General features: G+C 44.2%; 1 protein-coding gene across 1 annotated transcript in view; it reads right to left on the reverse strand.

The window, feature by feature from the left end:
- Positions 1 to 14,379, reverse strand: part of ANKRD13A (ankyrin repeat domain 13A) — a 39,153-nt gene that overhangs the window by 7,916 nt on the left and 16,858 nt on the right. Inside the window, exons 2-9 of the mRNA XM_059895477.1 lie at positions 13,274 to 13,406; positions 12,348 to 12,472; positions 10,143 to 10,188; positions 8,495 to 8,638; positions 7,622 to 7,811; positions 3,775 to 3,841; positions 2,335 to 2,416; positions 268 to 329 (exon numbers count right to left, since the gene is read on the reverse strand). Of these exons, the coding sequence (XP_059751460.1) occupies positions 268 to 329; positions 2,335 to 2,416; positions 3,775 to 3,841; positions 7,622 to 7,811; positions 8,495 to 8,638; positions 10,143 to 10,188; positions 12,348 to 12,472; positions 13,274 to 13,406 (849 nt within the window). The remainder of the gene's footprint in view (positions 1 to 267; positions 330 to 2,334; positions 2,417 to 3,774; positions 3,842 to 7,621; positions 7,812 to 8,494; positions 8,639 to 10,142; positions 10,189 to 12,347; positions 12,473 to 13,273; positions 13,407 to 14,379) is intronic.

The following is a 14,379-nucleotide window of genomic DNA, read 5'->3' on the forward strand; positions in this document are numbered from 1 at the left end:
TTTCAGTTCCATTTTTATAGTGAGGGCCTAGTTTAAAACAGGAGAGAAAGCACCTGATTTCTATAATCACTACCTGCCTCTAAAATCTTTATTTTCAAAGACTCACTCATCTTATTCTCTTCCAAAAGAATATCTCAGATTTCAGCCGGGGAGTACTCTTTAGCCTTTTCAAATCGAGTGGTCGGCTCAGGATTCAGTAAATGCCCCCACAAGCAGAGAAAAGTCATCTCCTGTTAAACCATGCTGGAAGCTCACGCTTCGACTTACCCCTTGAGCACCAAATTGGTGTTCCACAGTCCCCAGCAAAGACTCCAGTGGGTTCCTGTCCGCTACAGAGGAGGGAAAAGTTGAATGTCGAATATTATACCTTAATTATGATTATAGAAAAAGATTCTCATCCTACCTTCATGTTTCTCCATCATGCATTAGGAAATCCATCTATGGACAGGCCAATAAAATCATCCCCAATAGCCATCAGCTAACTTATCCTTTTCTTGTTTTGGTTTTTTAAAAAAATATTTATTTATTTATTTATTTATTTATGGCTGCGTTGAGTCTTTGTTGCTGCATGCGGGCTTTCTCTAGTTGTGAGTGGGGGCTCCTCTTCATTGCAGTGCACGGGCTTCTCATTGCGGTGGCTTCTCTTGTTGTGGAGCACGGGCTCTAGGTACACGAGCTTTAGTAGTTGTGGCACGCTGGCTCAGTAGTTGTGGCTCGCAGGCTTTAGAGCACAGGCTCAGTAGTTGTGGCGCACGGGATTAGTTCCTCCACGGCATGTGGGATCTTCCTGGACCAGGGATCGAACCCGTGTCCCCTGCATTGGCAGGCAGATTCTTAACCACTGCGCCACCAGGGAAGCCCCTAACTTACTCTTTCTAGCACACTTTTTATTAGGATCTCTAAGCTAGATGAACAATAGTTATAAGAATTCAAGGGCTTCCCTGGTGGCGCAGTGGTTGAGAATCTGCCTGCCAATGCAGGGGACACGGGTTCGAGCTCTGGTCTGGGAAGATCCCACATGCCGCGGAGCGACTAGGCCCGTGAGCCACAATTGCTGAGCCTGCGCACCTAGAGCCTGTGCTCCGCAACAAGAGAGGCCGCGATAGTGAGAGGCCCGCGCACCGCGATGAAGAGTGGCCCCCACTTGCCGCAACTAGAGAAAGCCCTCGCACAGAAACGAAGACCCAACACAGCCAAAAATAAATAAATAAATAAATAAATAAATAAATAAATAAAATTTAAAAAAAAAAAAAAAGAATTCAATCAGCATAGTAGAAAAAGTTTGGATTTAGGAACGAGCCAGATCTGGATTCTAACTGCACCTTGGCTGGTCGGAGGCCTCAGCTTCCTCACCTGTCAAACTGGACTAATGGGAACGGTAGTGGAGGTGTGAGTTAACAATGGCCACATGCTCACCGCACACTGCAAGCCCCAGTCTCAAGGTTTATGTGTAATAACTCATCTAATCCTCCCGATGACTCCAAGGCAGGTCTGGTAGCACTCATTTCACTGCTGAGGAGACCAAGGCACAGCAGGTAGGTAACTTCACAAGGCCCTGAACTGGCCTCGCGCCAGCTGGGATATGGCAGCCATGTATTGGCCATGTTTTGGCTCAGAGCCCAAGTTCTGTCCAAATCTCTCATCGTGATAGTTTGGACTAAATCACTCATTCCAGTGATAAATATTCTCCAATATCCTTATCTACAGATTTTTTCAACCGAATCCAACAATTGTTCTGCATAACACATAAACAAGCCCTGTGAATGGCTTTAATTACAACTGGAGCCAACCACAGGGGAGGACCTCCAAGAACGAGTCAGACTAAGGAAAATGTTATAAAAAGGAAATTTGGATTGGCATGACCTGATCACATTAACCCCCAAATTTAACAGAGGCAACAAAGACTTCCTCTAGGCTAAAAAAAAAAAAAAAAAAAAAGGGGGGAGAAGGGGGACTTCCCTGGTGGCGCAGTGGTTAAGAATCTGCCTGCCAATGCAGGGGACACGGGTTCGAGCCCTGGTCCGGGAAGATCTCACATGCTGCGGAGCAACTAAGCCCTCGCACCACAACTACTGAGCCTGTGCTCTAGAGCCCGCGAGCCGCAGCCACTGAGCCCACGTGCCACAACTACTGAAGCCCGCGCGCCTAGAGCCCGTGCTCCGCAACAAGAGAAGCCACCGCAATGAGAAGCCCGCGCGCAGCAATGAAGAGTAGCCCCCGCTCGCCGCAACTAGAGAAAGCCTGCGCAAAGCAACGAAGACCCAACGCAACCAAATAAATAAGTAAAATTAAAAATTTTATTTTTAACAAAAAAGGGAGAAGGGAAGAGATTACCTTTATATCTCTTTTTTTCTTCCTCAGTCAGATGTTCTGTCCGTATTTTGGTTATCACACTCACATTGTTCACTGTATAAACCTTGAGAGATGTGTGCGAAAGGAAACAGTGACACGGGGAATCAAAACTCAACAAATAAGCATAGCAAGAGCAAGAATGCTGAAGCCAAAACAAAACAAAACCCAGCAAAATAAAAATGAGAAATGGTTAACATTCATTAGAACCCTTCAGAGAAAATACACAGCTACCAACTTAGAAATGCATCAGCAGTTACTTTGCATCTCTGACATTTTAAATTACCCCTGAGTAGTTAACGGTGACAGGCTGCACCTTCCAACTTGCCCTTCTTGTTGCTAAACACTCTCAAAGAAGGTCCTGCAATTTAGGCCTCCCAGCTGGATTTCTACTAAGGGGCCCAAACCTGCATCGTGTACTTGGACTGATTTGTGGTAATCTTATACTCAGACCGACTTAGACAGCCATCTGCTGGACAGAAGGAAAAAGGAAGGAACACAAGGTTCTCTACACTGGTAAGATTTAGAGAAAACCAGCAAGCCACTATTTGAAAGGTATTCCGTATATTGACCTCAAATTATTTTAACTGCCAGGGTCAATGCTCTGTTTTCAAGGTTGACTGAAGAATACTGGGGTCTGGAAAATCACACATCACAGTTCACAGAGAATTAACTGTATATGCCAAAACGTGGATTCCCAACGTTTAAAGATTCAGGAAACACACCCAGCACTGGAAGGGCTATTTCTAAGTGCATCTCACTGAGCGTGACGTAAGCTTTCTTTGCTCACTCAGAGGTCACCAGAGGACCCTGCAGCTGCTGGCAGCACCGTTGTGAGCCATCAATCCCCGCTGCACTGCAAGGCTAACGACAGGCCAGGAAACAGCTTTCCCGCTGACACGGTGCCAGATGACTCGAGCAACTCTCGTCTCCACTATGACAACTATCTTCTAAACTCACTGACATCATGTAAGTGGGCTGGAAGCCTACTGGTTACAATTAGGCTGACTAAAAATATTGGGAGACTCATAAAAGCTACTTTCCAATATATATTGTTTAAACCCACTCAGGTGATAAAAAAAGCTGAACAAGCACGTTAAATCTAGTCCTTTCTTTTTCTTTTCTTTCTTTTTTTTTTTTTTAAAGAATTAAAGGAATTGTCACTCCCACCAGGACAACTGGTACCTGGACTCATTTCTCTACAACATAGTTTCTCTTTGCCATAACGAGAGACCTCCTTGGGACATGCTATTCCATTTTCTGAAAGTCAAATAAGATACAAATCCAAGGAAGAGACACACTAGACAGAACTTATTCCCCAGAGCACCTCCACGGCACAGATGCATGACAAAATCTGAACAGAATCCTCATTTGCATAGAAGCTAAATAGCTATATTAAATCTTATTTTAAGAGTTTCCTTTTACCTTTGCTTCGTAACCATTAACAACTTCTGCTTTATCTGTCCTCCAGCCCCAGAATCCGGATTTAGTTCTGATAAAAAGTGAACACCACAAATTTCCACATGTACAATATGCCATTCAGATTTATCCCTGCAGCCTTTATAGGTTTTTTCCCCCAGCTTAAGTTAGTGAAGGACACTTGGAAATTAGGGTCCTACTGTCCACAAAAGGATGTTATTAATGACAGATGGCTCAAGCATCCCCCACCCCCTCCCACAGTTATTAATCAATTTGCCTCACCCCCGGCAAGAGAAAGCCTCCATTCTTGGCTTCTTTACGAAAGCTGCCGGCAGAGGCAACAAAGGTGGTGACATTTATTGGACAGCTGTCCCCAAGAAGTGAGTGCAGATGACCAGCGTCCAAGGGCTCGCCACTAAGGTGGTATCTCGGCCAGAGCATTCATCTGGGTCATCCCAGCCGTGGGCACCGATAGAGTCAGTGGCTCTATCCCCATAAGCAGCAGTATCTCAATCGAGGAATTCTTAGAACAGTGAGGCACAGACCATCATGCTCCTGGGAGAACATGGGTGGGGCAGGAACTCATCACTGTGGAGAGCTGCTTGCAGAAACCATTAGTGCCTGCGAAAAGGCTTGGGAGTCGCGCGCGTTATCAGGTTTGGTGCAGCGGGGGAAAAGAATATCAAAAGCAGTTTTTCAGCCCAGCCGTTGAGTCCAGCTCTGTGGAGCTGCTTGTAAAGCAGCCCAGCACTTCAGCAGCAGCTGTAGCATTGGTGAAGTGCCCAAACACCCAGTTACTCAACTCAATATACTCCTGGAAAAAAAAATGCATTTAGGAGCCAAATGCGGCCAAGAGGCTCTGATTCTTTTTCAAAGCAGCTCACCCTGGGAAATGCTCCCACTCCCAGGGGAGCCCTGCCCAGACTGCCCCTTTGTCTAGGACATCACATCCCAGCTCCGCTGTGACTGCTGCACTCGGGCCGGTGTCAGGCAACTGCCTGCCTCCTGCTCCGACCCCGGGGTGAAGCAGGACACCGCGCAGGAAGCTCCAGATCGGTGGCCGGGAGGCGGTTATCTACGTGTTGTGTTTCCAAACAGTTTGCTTTTCTTCTAACGAGATTTGGTAAATGCAATTAGTCCAGACAGGGTATGCGGAGTTTTATGTGTGTATTACAGTCCATCAGAGAAAGGAGGGACCAGAGCTTTAACTTTCCTATTCGTTACCCACAGTTAGCACAACGTGACCGATGGAGGGAAAGAGAGGACTCCTAAAGGGATGATACCACATGCTAGCTAACTCCAATTTACATTCCAGAAACAAACTTAGGGACCGCACCTGCCTCATTAACAAACCTGAGTCCCCTTTTAGTCAGCGATCAGTGAAAATCAAGATATTCCTTTGGGTGAACATTCAATCCTCAGTTCCTGTCTTTCACTAAGAACTTGGTATCTAGGCACGGGAAATCATCGCTTTCTGGCACTCGGACTGAAGGATGACTAGGTCTGCTCCACTTCATCCTTCGTGGATGCTGAGAAATCAGAGCCGCACTTTCTCCCTGGGAACTGCCACGCTCCTCACTCACCCACATCTGCTCTACCTGCAATCCTGGCTGCTCCATTTCCTTCCCCACATCCACTCTCTGACAGCTTAGTTATTAAACTCAACATCTACATCCTATTTTAAAACCAAGATTCTAATAAATCCTTGGCTCCTTGATTAACTGTACATGCAGAGGCATCTGATAATGATAGGAGAAAACCCAGCTTCCTCTTTTGCCATTTTCACCTCTGCCCATCTCCACTGAGACCACCGTGCCAAAGGCCACTTAGCACACGCTGGGACTCGGAGGCTGCCACACAATGTGGAGAAAGGCTCTGAGGGTGGCAGGGAACGCTCTGTTTAAGGTGGGCAGAGCAGAACCTTTCAGAGGAGAGACAAATCCAAACTGCAACCAGAGGGTATATATCCACAGGCCCAAAATTCACTCGGGCAAAAGTATTACTTTGCAAGCATCAAGCTCAGAGTAAGATTAGGAGAAAGAACGGGATAAAGAAGGCTATCTAATATAACAGGCCCACATCTTCCAAATTTAATCAGCTGAACACTAGCTCACACCTCGGGTAAGAACCAGGCAAGCACACTTTTTCTAGCAGCAAACCTCACCCTCAAGAGGGGCCCAAGCCCTTGCTTGAACCACGAGAAGCTCACTGAGCACCTATTTCATTCCAAGCACCAAAAACAGCAGGTGCCTTCTAGAAATTCTCTCTCAGCAACTCTGATGCTCGCAAAATGAGGGTTAGCCTGAACCATCTGAAAACCCCGGGACCACAGGAATACAAAATGCAACTCAGTACAAATGGAAGGGGGGCTGTCTACCCTCCGCTGGGTAACAGCCAGTAACCATCACATTCTGTGTAAATTACACTTCAGAGCAAACAATGACGCTACAATGACGCTCTGCTGCTGAACTAGGGGGAACAGTGGCTCCTCTCATGACATCTGAGATTTCATCTCGAGATTCACTCCTTTTTTCTTTTCAGCTGAGGAAAACTGGAACCTGAAGATGATGCCGCTTGCTCGAAGCTGCAGTTAGCAGCCCTGCCGATGGCGCCAGCTTCCTCCGGCCCTCGGCTCCCCTGTCTTCCAGCTTTACGAGCAGAGCCCTAAGCTGGCGTGCCCTCCCGGCCTGCAGAGGCGAATGCTGAAGCCTGGAGATGTCTTCCCAAGACCCTTTCAGGTAAAGCCACGGTCAGTCCCTAAACCTTGCTGTCCCTGGAAGACAGCGGCTGTCACCTGGTGAGGCCGGTGCGAGGAGGCTGGCGACAGGGGGCTGACCCTGCCTCAGGGGGTGTCACTCCCAAAGCAGCAGCATACCTGGCATTTTCTCTTCTGCTACCAACAAATACCCTAATTCCACAGCTTGATCTAAATTAGGGGAAAGGGGCACTTAAACCTTATGTTTGATTAAACCGAAGACTCTCAGTTTTATTAATAAATTTTATACTGGAAACAAAGAAGAAAAGGAAAAGAGAGAACAGTCAGTATATTCATTAAGAGAAAAGAAAGCCTAAATCCAGAAGAATAGTGTCCATGTCAGCTCAGGCTATGCTGCTTTGGTTTACAGAGAGCTGGATGTGACATCCTAGGCAAACACTCAGGGCTCTTACAGACTCCCTCAGTTCAGTGTGTTCTGTGGTAGAAGCACTCAGGCCAACAGCTATGACAGCCTTCCCCCCCCTTACAAAGGCCCTCCCCGCCTCGGCTCCGCCCACAGGCAGAGGCCCAGAGATGGTGTTCTCACCTGGGTTAACCGAGGCACAGACCTCCCCAGAGGTTTCTCCAGATAAAGTCTGGAATAAAACTGAAACCCCTCCAGACTCTTGCTCTAAACTATGAGGCCTCATGGGGAAGCAGGAGGTGGATGAGGGGGAGGACCACATTTAATTGTATGCTAAGTGTGTATCTGACTGACTAATATCAGTATAACCACACTCAATACTGGACCGATTCTACCTCGGAAACTCCAAGCTCCATGATTTGGGACTAGGGAGTCTTGTGGATTGCCAAACACAGAAATAAAATGCAAGCAAAATCCATTAGAAAAGGGCCCATAAAAGAATATGAAGACATTTCTCCAAGACTTAACCAATGTGCCATAAAAATGATACATGGTGGAGGATGTCAGCTGTGGTTTGTTTGGTTAGAGCAGAGATCAACTTTAAAACACACTAGTGTTTCTTACACCATATTAGAAAAATCCCAATCCACCCATACTTTCCAGTTAATATATACATGGCACTAAAGATGGCAGTAAAGGGATTAGACATGAAAATGCAGAACCTAAATCCATACCTTTCAAAAGCAATGTTTTTAGTATCAAGGCTGGTGTTAATGACTGGGCTTGTGAGCCGCCTCTCAACCTCCCTGCCTTTTGGCTTCATCAGGTCCAGAGTGAGGCGCTCCATTTCCTGGGAAAGGTCAAAGTGTTCAGTGGTGACCACTTTGTCATCGTGGTTGACTTCCATCAACTCTGCCCAGTTGTCTGCTCATGGAAACAAGGGCGTAACTAAGCACAGTGCAAGGAAGATGCAAAACCAAAGAAGCTTTGTATGTTAAACTGCATCATCTTTCACACACACCCCATCCCCCCCACCCCCTGGTGCTATCTGATAAAACCTAAAGACTATTGATTATCGATTACCTACTTGCCCAGGAATGATCTGGCCAACTTTCCGTAACTCAGAGGAGGCTCTGGGCCATCTTCCCCAAAGATGCAGACTTTTTAAATAATTTGTATTTTTTGTTAGCAACGCATTTCATCTGTGTACTTCTTTAAGTATATGATTACTTAATTAATATAAATTATTTATGCACAACACTGGGTTAGCCACACCATTTCTCACCCTCCATTAGGGGACCATGCCTGATTATGGAGGCAATATAAAGAGATACAAGACAGAGTCTTGCACTCAGAGGTTTAGGAACGTCATATGTCAAGAGGGTAACAGTGTTGGGTGGTAAATGATATGTGCAAGAGAACTATCCAGATAAGAAATAAGATATAGGAATTGAGAGCTGAATAACTAATAAGAATACCAGCAACAACAACAAAACATGCCCCAGAGACAGGCACGGAAAAGGCACATAAATGTGAGTACATTTTGATGGTTAAAAAATCACTCAGAACTTAGGAAGAGCAGTGATTACTAAAACAGAACCACTCACCTTCTCCCTTAAAGATGAAACTCCGCCTCCCTCTTATCCAGCTCATGTTCTCAAATCCCAGCAATGTGATATCCACACGCAGTTTGGCACCACTTTTCCAAATGCGACAGACATCATTCGGGCATATTCTGGAAACCAAGGGCACTGGAGAAGAGAAGTGTACTACTGAGAAAAGCCCGAGGGCCAAGCAGAACAGCCAGGCCCCAGAAATCAGGGTTCTGACTTCAATGAAAGGACAGGAGTGGCAAGATGGCGTCGGTCATACAGAACTGGGCTTGGCTCCCACACTTACAATATAAGGAGTCATTCTTAAAAAATAAAAATGGACCTTCTGTTCTACAGCTGTTTATAAAACTGCAGATCTCTGTCTTGTCCAGAGAAAACGCTAAATCAATTTCCCAAGAGTATCCTCAATCCCGAATGAACCCCTCTCATTGACTACCATCAGGGCTAGAGTGCATCCATCTGGCTGTCCTCATCCACATATGCTACTCTCGCCATCTGGCTGAGGCCCCCCTATACTGTCAGGCCCACCATTCAAGATATCAAATGTCTAAAATATGCTGCTTTTTAAACAAAAACTGAGATCAGAGTGGTTATTTGCATTAAAAAGAACTCAGTTTCATAGAAGAACCTGAAGTTCTGTTCTTTCATATACTTTTTACTTCATTTAAATGTTTTATTACAAATATGACTTCTTGCCTGAAAGGGAAGTCTGGAAGTGAAAATAGCTGAAAATCTGGGAGTTAGAAACTGTCATTAACTGATCTACAAGAAACAGAAGTAGAACATCTAGGAAAATTACTGTCAGTCAATTTGCCTTACATAAGATTTTGGAGAAATACATCCATTTTGTTAAAAACAAGCTATTCCAATATTCATCTCATCTTCTTCCTTAGAAAAACAAGTTTAGGACTTCCCTGGTGGCGCAGTGGTTAAGAATCCGCCTGCCAATGCAGAGGACACAGGTTCGAGCCCTGGTCCGGGAAGATCCCACGTGCCGCGGAGCAACTAAGCCTGTGCACCACAACTACTGAGCCTGTGCTCTAGAGCCCACGAGCCACAACTACTGAAGCCCGCGTGCCTAGAGCCCGTGCTCCACAACAAGAGAAGCCACTGCAATGAGAAGCCTGTGCACTGCAACGAAGAGTAGCCCCTGTTCACCGCAACTAGAGAAAGCCCGTGCACAGCAACGAAGACCCAACGCAGCCAAAAATAAATAAATAATTAATTTTTCAAAAAAAGAAGAGAAAAACAAGTTTAAAAGGATCGCGTTGAACTCCACAAGGAAATGAGTAACTGATTTATGATAAATCTTACTAAGATTTTAGCCATTTAAAGTGAGATATTAAAAAACGAATAATATGGGTAAATATCAGCGATAACTGATAAAAGGAAGAGACAAAATTGTCTATATATTGTACTGATGAATGCTTGGGAGAAAAAGTCTTATGCACGCAGGAAAAGACTGGAAGGAACACACCTAAAGCATTAACAACAGTTGTGCTTATGTGGGACTGTGGGTGACTGTCTTCCCTTATTCTCATCCATTCATTTTCTAGATTAAAAAAAAATACATATAACTTTTATAAAAAGTTATATAAGCCTATATTCAAGCTAAATAAATTTCAAGCCCACAGCCACTCACCCCAGCTGGTGAATTCCCACTTCATCTGCACGTAGAAATCCGGAGCCTGAAAGACAAAGGTTTAAAATAAATTACCCCTTACAGCGGAAACTAACACAACATTATAAATCAACTATACTCCAATTAAAATTAATTTTTAAAAAATAAAATAAAATAAATTACCCTTGGTACCATTAACTAAACACAAACACAGTAAGGTTTATTAGGGTTGTTTAAAAGGGAGAGGGAGAAAGAACAGAGAAGATAAGAAGAAACATAAATCGCAAACCCATCAAACTAAATCCTTATTTTATGTTCAGGCTGTTATTTTACCTCAATATAAAATATGTCTAGACAGTTAATAAAGTTAACTGCAAGTGACAAGGTTGGAGGGAGATAAAGTCAACGTTGATTTAGGGGTTCAACCGTGTTCCTAACAGTAATGGCCCAAGAGCCAGGAGGATGGGCTCAAGCACCACCACACGATATGGGCTACAGGCTGGTCTAAGCAGAGAAAAGGGAGCATGGACCCCATCTGTTCTACGGCGAACTTGACTGTGAAAGGCTTTGTGTGCTGGGAAGTGCTTGGTGTTTATCGGACCACTCTGAAACCAAGAGGCTGCGAGACATCACTGCCCCCAGAAAGTTGAGTTTTCCCTCCGGTTAACAGAAGACTTTTGCCCCGCTTTCCTCTTAAAGTTTTAGGATTTGGCTTTTTGAGGTTTCACACCACCACAGCAGGCCTGTTTAGGATGATTTTCTGACCTACCATGATTTCCTACAGAAGGTTCTTGGAGAGCTACTTAAGAAATCCAACAGTTAGCATGAAGGAAGAAAAATGCTAGAAATTCCAGGTGTTTTTCTGCTCAAGAAAAAACAGATTCCAATGATGGGTGAAGACACTCCGAGGGGCAATGGATAAGAAATGTGGACACGTAACAAGGAGATGCTGTTGAAAGACAAGCCGTCATGCACGGCCTCTGGTGCCACCAAGCACCATGTTATTTGTGGGCTGTCTATAACCTCCAGCAAAGAATACAACTCAGTGCAGTTCACTGCTATGGATCAATACAGGTAAAAAAAAGAAAGTCTTTTACACTGAATTTTTTAAGTGTGGGTGACTCCCTGTTAAAGAAGTCACTTTCTGCTTTGTCAAATGGACAAATGATGTTTTTAGTTCCCCCTACAGTGAGTTAGATAAGAAAACAAATCTATGTGATTTTTGTGCACTCAAACACACATCTATTTTAAAAACAATGGATACAACAATTTCATACTTCATGGACGGTTTTTTTGTAGTATGTGTAAAATGAATGTCTTAGGCAGGATTTAGCTTGTGTCACAGAAATTTGTTTTAAGAAGAGTGCTCAGATAACAAGCAGTGATTGTCTCACTGCAAAGTTATTCCTTTTCTCAACAGAATTGTTAATTTTTCTCAAGAAATGTAGAAAGCCGATTTATCTAGCAAATATCTTTGGAAATACTTGGGGAGCTCACTTCTGTGTTTAAACTGAGAATAAACAACATGAAAATAGAACCGCTGGTACTTTCTTGTCTCCTGCTGCCTCAGGAATATTGCACATGGTTGACCAATAAGACGGTTATTGCAAGTGACAAAGGTTATCTGAAGAATGGTAACCATCATCCAAAACAATCCAAGAGCCTAGAAGTAAAGTCTTTTAAGAAAATTCTCTAAGTGTCACAGATCCCATACATCATTCACAAGAGAGAGAAACTGCCCCAAAGCCAATAACTATAAATAAATTAAGGGAATGGATTAGAAGTCACATAATACGAATGGCTAGAAGTGACAGGGGTGTCAAGGAGAGCTGCACACAGGCTTCTGAGCCTCAACAGGCCCTGAAAATCCCCATATAGTCACGATGTTCATTACAATTTCCCCCAAGATGACCTGAGCTCGGGATGCTACTTGTAAGAAAACAGGCAGCTAGACAAATTAATTGCTTGATGTCCATTTGTCTTTAGTTCTAATTTTTAAGTAACACTTAAAAGAGTAAGTCTTAATGACCCGGAAACGTAATTTGTGAAAGACTTCATACATTTAACAAGTTGGAAAAGCAAGGAATAATGCTATTTGGTATTCAATACATCGTATTCACGACTCATAAAACTCTTTAGGAAGGCACACAAGGATGTCAAACTGTGTCTGCAGCTGCTGTGTCAGCATTTAACTCCAATGATGGCATTGTCAATTTTTATGGCTACCTCGAGAATTTTCTGGAGCAGCTCGGGAACTCCCTCGAGGGCCATGGATGTGTTGTGGAAGTCCCGATGCTGAAGGACTGTGTACACCATCTCGGGATCACCGGTGCTCACAGCCTCGTGCAAAACTGGAAGGCAAAAAAGTGAAATTGGATCCCCCTGTATTCTCACACTTTCTGACAAATTCCAAAGCCACTATGAAAAGTATCTATCTGGATCAAAGGCCAATATTCTCTTCAAAGTGGGACACAGGCTGCAGCACCCCCTGATCTTTATGACCATGACTACTTATCTCTAGCCCTTACCTGACTGAGAAGAGAAGAGAACACAGCACTCTTAGCCTCTTGAGCAAACCCTGCCATCGTTCCCTTTCCCCCCTTTCTTACCACTGGCTCTGAAATACTGACAGTGTCTTCAGAGCTGGCTTTCATTGTGTGATCACATATCTGTGGAGGTGGGCAGGTAGGGTTTGTGTTGCGTATATCCTTGCTCAGTCAACTCAAAATTACTCTGACCAGTAGTACAAGAGTGTGCAAAACAAGTGAAGTGCCAGGATTTCACTGGAAAATACTACTTTCAGCTATAATTTCTTTTTGATTTTGTCTATCCTGATGGATTCGCTGGAGTTACCACCACATTCCTCAGGGGAAATCCAGCCTTCACACTCATGTCTGATTCACGTAGAGCCGCTTTCCGGATGAGGAGTCACCCTCTACCCAGGGCTCTTGGCCCAGGACATAGTTCGGACCACTGTGCTGCAGACAAGCCAGCAGCATCCGAGGCTCTCAACTTCTCGCCCAGCCCCAAGTTCCAAGAGAGAAACAGTCTTAAGATAAAGATGACTTGGGACAATGAGGATTGAAACTGGCCTTTATTCAGAAAGAGAAAACGAAATGAAAGGCTTTAAATTATTTTACAAGTATACTTGCCTGTCCATCCCTCGCGATTTTCTTTTGTAACGTCTGCTTTATGTCGGAGCAAGACTCTAGCAGATTCCAAATGTCCCAAAGAAACAGCAAGATGCAATAAGGTTCGACCTCGCGGATCCAGAGCCTCCGCATTCTGTAAAGTAAACACTGGCATTTATATAATTGGATATATTACATAAAAACGTGGAAAGGAGTTTGAGAGATAATATTCAGTATAAAAATTAAAAATAGGAGGGTCTGGGAGAACCCTGTTGACATAGCATCACACAGAAGGGATTTGGCATGTTCACAGTGGTGGCAGAAGAATCTCTCTGACACATCTGGGCCAAAAAGCAACCTCAGGCTACTGAGACAGGACTCCCCATTCTCCTGCAAAGGTAAGCCCAGGAGGCTTGAGGCAGTACCCTCAATGTGCAATGGATGGTAAATGTCATTTAATCCTAAGACAGTTCAGAATTAAATATGAGAAAGATGAAATACACCAAAATCCACAGTATTCATTTTTGTGTTAACTTTAGTAGTATTCTGTGTAATATGGCATTTTCAATGTTTGTAAGATTTAGATAATGTATTAGAGAATCTGACAAATTAGCCTGTGATTCTAATGTAAGATATACCATTGAATAATTGATTTTGGACTCATATTAGAGATTTTTACCAGTGTGCAAATAATACTGAAAGAGAGGAGGATTGGTTCAAGATAGCGGAGTAGAAGGACGTGTGCTCACTCCCTTTTGCGAGAGCACCGGAATCACAACTAACTGCTGAACAATCATCGACAGGAAGACACTGGAACTCACAAAAAAAGATGCCCCACATCCAAAGACAAAGGAGAAGCCACAATGAGACGGTAGGAGGGGCACAATCACAATAAAATCAAATCCCATAACTGCTGGATGGGTGACTCACAAACTGGAGAACACTTATACCACAGAAATCCACCCACTGGAGTGAAGGTTCTGAGCCCCATGTCAGGCTTCCCAACCTGGGGGTCCGGCAACGGGAGGAGGAATTCCTAGAGAATCAGACTTTGAAGGCTAGCGGGATTTGACTGCAGGACTTCAACAGGACTGGGGGAAACAGAGACTCCACTCTTGGAGGGCACA

The sequence above is a fragment of the Balaenoptera ricei genome, chromosome 14, assembly GCF_028023285.1.
Source record: "Balaenoptera ricei isolate mBalRic1 chromosome 14, mBalRic1.hap2, whole genome shotgun sequence".
NCBI lineage: Eukaryota > Metazoa > Chordata > Mammalia > Artiodactyla > Balaenopteridae > Balaenoptera > Balaenoptera ricei.